We start from the raw sequence: 6,000 nt of genomic DNA, 5'->3' as shown, positions 1-6,000 counted from the left end.
ATGGAAGATCATTCGAATAACTATAAGAGAAAATCTAAAGGTGGCGCTGAAAAAATTAGAGAAAAAAAACAAAAAAAACTACAAATAGAGGCAGGCAGTTGTGTTAAAATTATAGATATGTTTCAAAAATCTTTTACTACAATAAATGCATTAAATAAAAATACTAATGACGATCTGCCAAAGCTTAAAGAAATAGATAATGACCAAAATAACCTCAAGACAAATGAAACAGATATTTTAAATACACTAAACAAGATAGATGTAATAGATGTTAAAAATATAAAAAGTATAAAAGTTGATTCTCAAAATTTAGATGTCGATAACAAGGTAGTTTCCGATGACTTAAGTAATATTACAACTAATGTTGACTTTTATGAAAAACCTTCCAAGGAATTAATTCACCAATTTTTAAATTATCACCCTTGTCAACCCAATGATATTGATTTTAATACGGATAAAGTATATTTTACAAATAAGAAAATGGGAGATACTAGAAAATGGATAAGTTATAGTCGTGATCGAAAATCATTTTTTTGTTGGATTTGTATAGGATTTGGGTTAAAAGACGATCAAAGTATTTTTGTAACTGGTTATAGTGGTGTAACTAAGCATTTTTATGACAGAATTAAGGAACACGAAATTAGCAAAACCCATATTAACAATTTAGAATCATTTTTGATGTTTGAAAGCAATAAAGATATCATAAGTTATTTCAGTAAAGCAAGAGAAATAAAACTCAGAGAAATACAAAATAATAGAAATATTTTGGAACGTGTTATCGAGACAATCAAAATGATTGGCAAGAGGGGTCTTAGTTATCGTGGTGCTAATGAAGCAGCGTATACTTTGGATAATAATTCATTAGATCATGGAAATTTACTTGAAATATTAATGTTAATTTCAAAATTTGATCCTATACTAAACAACCACGTGCAAAAATGCATCGATAAGAGTAAAAAAATACACAAAAACCAAAATACAAAAGGACGAGGCGATCTTGTTAGTTTTTTTTCGAAAACTACTGCCAACGTAATAATTGAAGGAATAACTAAACTAATAAAACAGAAAATATCTGAGGAAATTAATCGAGCCAATTTTTTTACAATTCAAATTGATACCACGCAGGATATCAATGTAGTCGACCAGTGTTCCATTGTAGTTAGATACGTAAATAACCAAGTTCATGAGCGAGTTGTAAGCATTGTTAATTGTAAATCGGGCAAAGGTAAAGATATGCACGAACTTGTTTCAAATGAGTTAAACAAATTAAATATAGATATTACAAAGTGTATTGGGAACTCAACTGACGGTGCAGCTAACATGCAAGGCCAATATAAAGGATTCACTAAGTGGTTAACTGATGATGCACCCAAACAACTTCATGTATGGTGCTATGCACACGTATTAAATTTGGTTATATCGGATGTAACTCAGAAAACGAATGAATCTATTTCACTTTTTAGTCTATTGAACAAAGTTGCAGTATTCGTTCGTGAATCATATTTACGAATGAATTTTTGGAAAAATACGACAGAAGGTAAAAATATTAATTTCATAAGTACGTTAGGTGAGACAAGATGGTGGTCGAAAGAAAAATCGTTAAGGAAAGTTTTTGGATCTTTAAATGACTCTCAAAATTCAATATTTGTCCAAATATGTCAAACGTTGTTTAATATTTCGACATCAGAGAGTATGAATTCTGATACACGGTTTAATGCTAACGTGTACTTACAAATGTTAATAATAATTTGTAGACATTTTATATTTTATATTTAATAAAGGGTTGATAATTATTTATTGTTTAACCAATCTTTTAAGTTTTAAATTTTAATGAATGTAATAAATTCAATTTTGAAATAAAAATTGAGATTGGTGTCCTCCAGACCATTTTCTCTGTTTTAGTATGAATGTAAAATAATTTTACTTTGGTAGGGCCGGTAAAATTTTTCAGCCCGGGCCGATTTAAAGACTCAGTCCAACCCTGTCTCAGACTACAGTGGATCAGAATATTTGAAAGATAAACGCTTAAAAAGTAGTCAGTGTTCATGCGTGATTTATCAAATGTTTAATAATCATTTTTAAGAATTAATCATAGGTAAATTAAAAAAAGACGGCTTTTAATTGTATGCGATCATGGAATATAATATACTATGATGATTAATAAATAATTAGGTTCTCATTTTCAAGTTCACGTATAGAGTACTGTTTGATTTTAACAAAATTATTTTATAATCGATATTTTGGAAATTGGTAGACTGTTAAAATTGTTATCGAAGTAATTCCTATAAGATGTCACTCAGGTAAATATTATATTATTTAATTTTAGATTTTTAGTAACGTACTAACGTCATATGCGACTTCTAGTATTAGTTATCAAAAAAATAAATAAATTAAGAAATTTCATACCTACTAAAATACGGATTGTTATAATTTTAAACTTCGGTCCAATTAAATATATTTTTATATTTATAACGAAGAAACCAATGTTGATCTAATGTAAATTTTTAAAAGTTTGTGTTAGCTGTAAGTATAATATAATATAATTATTAGCATAGCAAATAATGAAGATGTTTAAAATGGCCTTGTCGGTTATTCAATTGTCTTATAAAACATGCATACATTAATTAATGTCAATTGGCAATTTTAAATCATTGAATTTTCTGAACACGAAATTCAACTACGACTGTAATCAATTTAAATTAGTTAAGATACATATTTTTACAATATTGAACGACGTCTTTACAATAAAATCGATTGTTTAAAATGTATAAAATATAACAGCTGTAAAGTACGATTCTTGCAACTCATAATAATATATTTTATAAATATTAGGTTGGTAATTATTTTAGATTTTTTTTGTTGTGTCTGTAAACACTTTAGGAAAGTAAAATAACTATAATTAAAATGTATAGGTACATAGTAAGAAGATCAGTTAAAATTATGAACACTAAATTATATTTTTTGCATTTAAGTTAATATCTTATATGCATTGATAAGTTTATAAAACCATTTAACATTTTAACGATTAAAACATGAGTCATGACTGGTGTATAGGTGTATATTATACATATCTACTTTGTAAATGTAATTAAACAGATAAACGGCAAAGCAAAGCAACTCTCTGAAATTAATTATCGTTTCAATATTAATTTTACTTCATGTCTTCACTCTCTACTTAGTTTTTTGCACATATTTCTTTTAATTTATGAAAATGTTCATTTTTATTAGCACTTCAATATTGTTTTAAATTATGTTAAATGTCGTACAAATTCAAATAATTTGAAATTATCTTGTAATTTTTTTTATATATCACCGTAGTATTATGTTGAATGGCTGAAGGTTGAAGTGTAAAAAAAGGTTTGTAAAATAATAACTGAAATTATCGTTTAAAACAATATGTTAAGTTCAATTTTCTTTTCAAACTTATTTATGTACATAATAATAATAGTTTTTATCATTTTAAAGGTTATTAAAAAAACAAAATTAAATATTATTTCATCAAAGTTATATTAAGTAAATAAATATACCAAAAACACAAATCTTTTTTATATGACGCATGCATCACAATATAATAATATAACTTAATTTTTGTCTCAAAGAATAAAAAAAATGTTTAAGTAATATCGTTATTAATATTATGAATACAAAAAAACCAACGGTGGAAACAAATTTAGTAGAGGTACGCTAATACTATATATATATATATATATAGGTTTCATAATTATCAACATTAATAATAATAATAAAATTAAAAAAAAAAATTTAAATAACAATATTATTAATGGAGCAATCAAAATCCCACTGGATCACAAATTATCGGGGAGATTTTTCAATAGTCTTAAATTAATTTTTTTATTTTTTTTTTGTTCAACCCCTTGACGGGCTTATAATATTATAGGAATAAAGGATTTGAAAAAACAAATTTAAATACGTAGTAGAGTTAACAAATTATCATAACCCATATTAGCGAAAAATCATCATCACACGATCCAGTTAATGTAGGTACTGCGATTGCGGTCTGTTGGACGACGTCGGTGGCACTTTCCTCAGTCTTAACACCTCGGCGTACGACTTCTCCAGTAGCTTGAGTTTGGCCACTTCCTGAGACGCGGCGCTGGCGTACGGCTGGACCGCGGCGGGCGACGATTCCGCGTCGTCCTTCGGGGCGGCGCACCACGTAGACCTGTGCGACGACGACGGCCTGTCGCCGCTGCCGCTCCTGGGCTGTCGGCGCGTCACCTGGTCGGTCCACTTGAAGTCCAACAAGTGGCTGATGTCCTTGGACTGTTGACTGGCCGCGGTCGACTTGCGGTGCCGGACGTGTTTCTTGTGCTTGACCGTGGACGCCAGCTCCTCGATGATGTCCCGACGGCGACGGCGTGGTTCCTGTTGCTGCTGCTGCTGCTGTTCCTGTTGCTGTTGGTGCTGTTGCTGTTGCTGCTGTTGCTGTTGGTGCTGTGGCTGCTGTTCGGCCGCGGTAGCCGGTGGTCGCTGCTGTTGGTCATCCACCCGTTGCCTTCGCTGTGCTGGCGGCGGCGTGGTCGGGCGCCGTTCGACCGTCTCCGACTCTATGGTCGACATCAACGGGTTGTGCTCGCAGGCCGGCGTGGCCGGTGGCACTCGCGGCGTCGCAGCCGTCGACGCGGACGAGCGGCCGCAGGTGGGCGTGTCGGTAGCGTCGTCGCCGTCGTCGCCCTCGTATCCGCGGTCGTCGTCCTGGAGCAGCGGCAGTTTCTCGCCCTCGTCCTTGGCCTCGGCCGCCCGTTTGAGTACGGCGAATATCTCACGGAAAAGTTGACGGTACTCGGGCGTCTTCCGGAACCGGCTCTCCACGGGGCTGGCGTCGTCGTAGATGCTGAACCGGCAGTCGTCGCCGTCCGAAATGGTGCACAGGAACGAACCGGTGAAGAACGTTTCGGTCTGCGTGCCCTTGTTGCTCGTCTCGTCCGAGAAGCCCGACGACGACGTCGTCTCTGCCTCGGAATACTTACACGCGGCCCCCCCGTCCCCGGTAGTTCCGGATCCGGGTGCCGCCCGTCCGCTGGTCGGTAGGCCGCCATCGTCGCTGCTGTCGTCGCTATCCGACGCGTTGCCATTGAACGACGAGAACTGCCCAGACATCTGTAGCTCTTCGTGCAACGATATGCCTCGGTTCTGGACGTCCTTATTGTTGCCCACGTTGTTGTTGTTGACGTTGGTCGACGGCACCATCGGCGTGAACGCGTTGTGCTTCTGTTGGATCTTCAACAGTGCCTCGTATTTGTCCACCAATATTCGGTAAGGATTGTCCTCTGAATAGTTCTCACCCAACGTCTCCTTCGCCGCGATAAAAACAAACAGTAAAAACACATTAGTAGATATGGTTCTATATATGGTCTATCACTTTTAAGGCGTATGTTCGGACCGCCTAGAATGATTTAAGTCAGTGGGTGTGGGGTAAAAATATTACTAGAATACCTGCGATGTATAAATATCGTAATAGGTTATCGACACAGTTTTATCATAATCCTATTATTTGCTTATTCATTTTCGTGGTTGTAACCCATTTACGCCAAATATGACCCAAACGCAATTAAAAAGCTCAAAAATAAATATAACATAAGCGCGTAAAAAAAAAAAAAAAATATCTTTTTAACAAACCATAAGCGCAAATAAATTTTACAAAAATAAAGTGTACTCTATTAAAATCATATAGTTATTAATAGTTATCTGATAATATACGATTTAAAATATTTCACTTGAATTTCCAACAATATGTTTCAATTAAAAATAAATCTTAAGTCATAAAATAATCTATATTGTTATAACGTATATCAACTATCAAGTCAAATACCATTTTTTATAATTTTAAAGTTTATACTGTATATATTGTGTAGTTATCTTAAATGATTATCAACCTTCACCGTAATTCGTTACAATAAAATACGATACGATAATACTAAACTTCAACTAAACTAGATCACTGTTGATGTATTTTTGAATTATAAAAATATTATATAT

The 6,000-nt window shown here is 34.0% G+C and overlaps 2 protein-coding genes across 5 annotated transcripts in view; one reads left to right on the top strand and one right to left on the bottom strand.

The window, feature by feature from the left end:
- LOC112593831 lies at positions 1 to 1,496 on the top strand. Its single transcript, XM_025338417.1, has 3 exons — positions 1 to 102; positions 184 to 1,383; positions 1,464 to 1,496. The coding sequence occupies exons 1-3, from the start codon at positions 1 to 3 to the stop codon at positions 1,494 to 1,496; spliced, it is 1,335 nt and encodes a 444-aa protein (XP_025194202.1).
- A 2,094-nt stretch (positions 1,497 to 3,590) lies between these two features.
- LOC112593502 (cerebellar degeneration-related protein 2) overlaps positions 3,591 to 6,000 on the bottom strand; it is a 37,132-nt gene continuing 34,722 nt past the window's right edge. For all 4 annotated transcript variants that reach the window (XM_025337902.1, XM_025337900.1, XM_025337904.1 and 1 more), the window contains one exon: positions 3,591 to 5,316. In XM_025337902.1, the coding sequence (XP_025193687.1) occupies positions 3,994 to 5,316 (1,323 nt within the window). In that variant the 3' untranslated portion in view covers positions 3,591 to 3,993. The remainder of the gene's footprint in view (positions 5,317 to 6,000) is intronic.

Source organism: Melanaphis sacchari, unplaced genomic scaffold, assembly GCF_002803265.2.
Source record: "Melanaphis sacchari strain LSU unplaced genomic scaffold, SCAv2.0 Contig20_pilon_pilon, whole genome shotgun sequence".
In the NCBI taxonomy this organism is placed as follows: Eukaryota; Metazoa; Arthropoda; class Insecta; order Hemiptera; family Aphididae; genus Melanaphis; species Melanaphis sacchari.
This window is presented reverse-complemented; position numbering and strand designations above follow the sequence as displayed.

Excerpts from the sequence above, each read along its gene's own strand:
- LOC112593831 (XM_025338417.1), top strand. The coding sequence starts at position 1 with ATGGAAGATCATTCGAATAACTATAAGAGAAAATCTAAAGGTGGCGCT. Across the intron at positions 103-183 it reads AAATAGAGGCAGGCAGTTGT|CTTAAAGAAATAGATAATGA; the intron begins GTTAAAATTATA and ends GATCTGCCAAAG. Across the intron at positions 1,384-1,463 it reads ATGCACCCAAACAACTTCAT|TCTATTGAACAAAGTTGCAG; the intron begins GTATGGTGCTAT and ends TTCACTTTTTAG.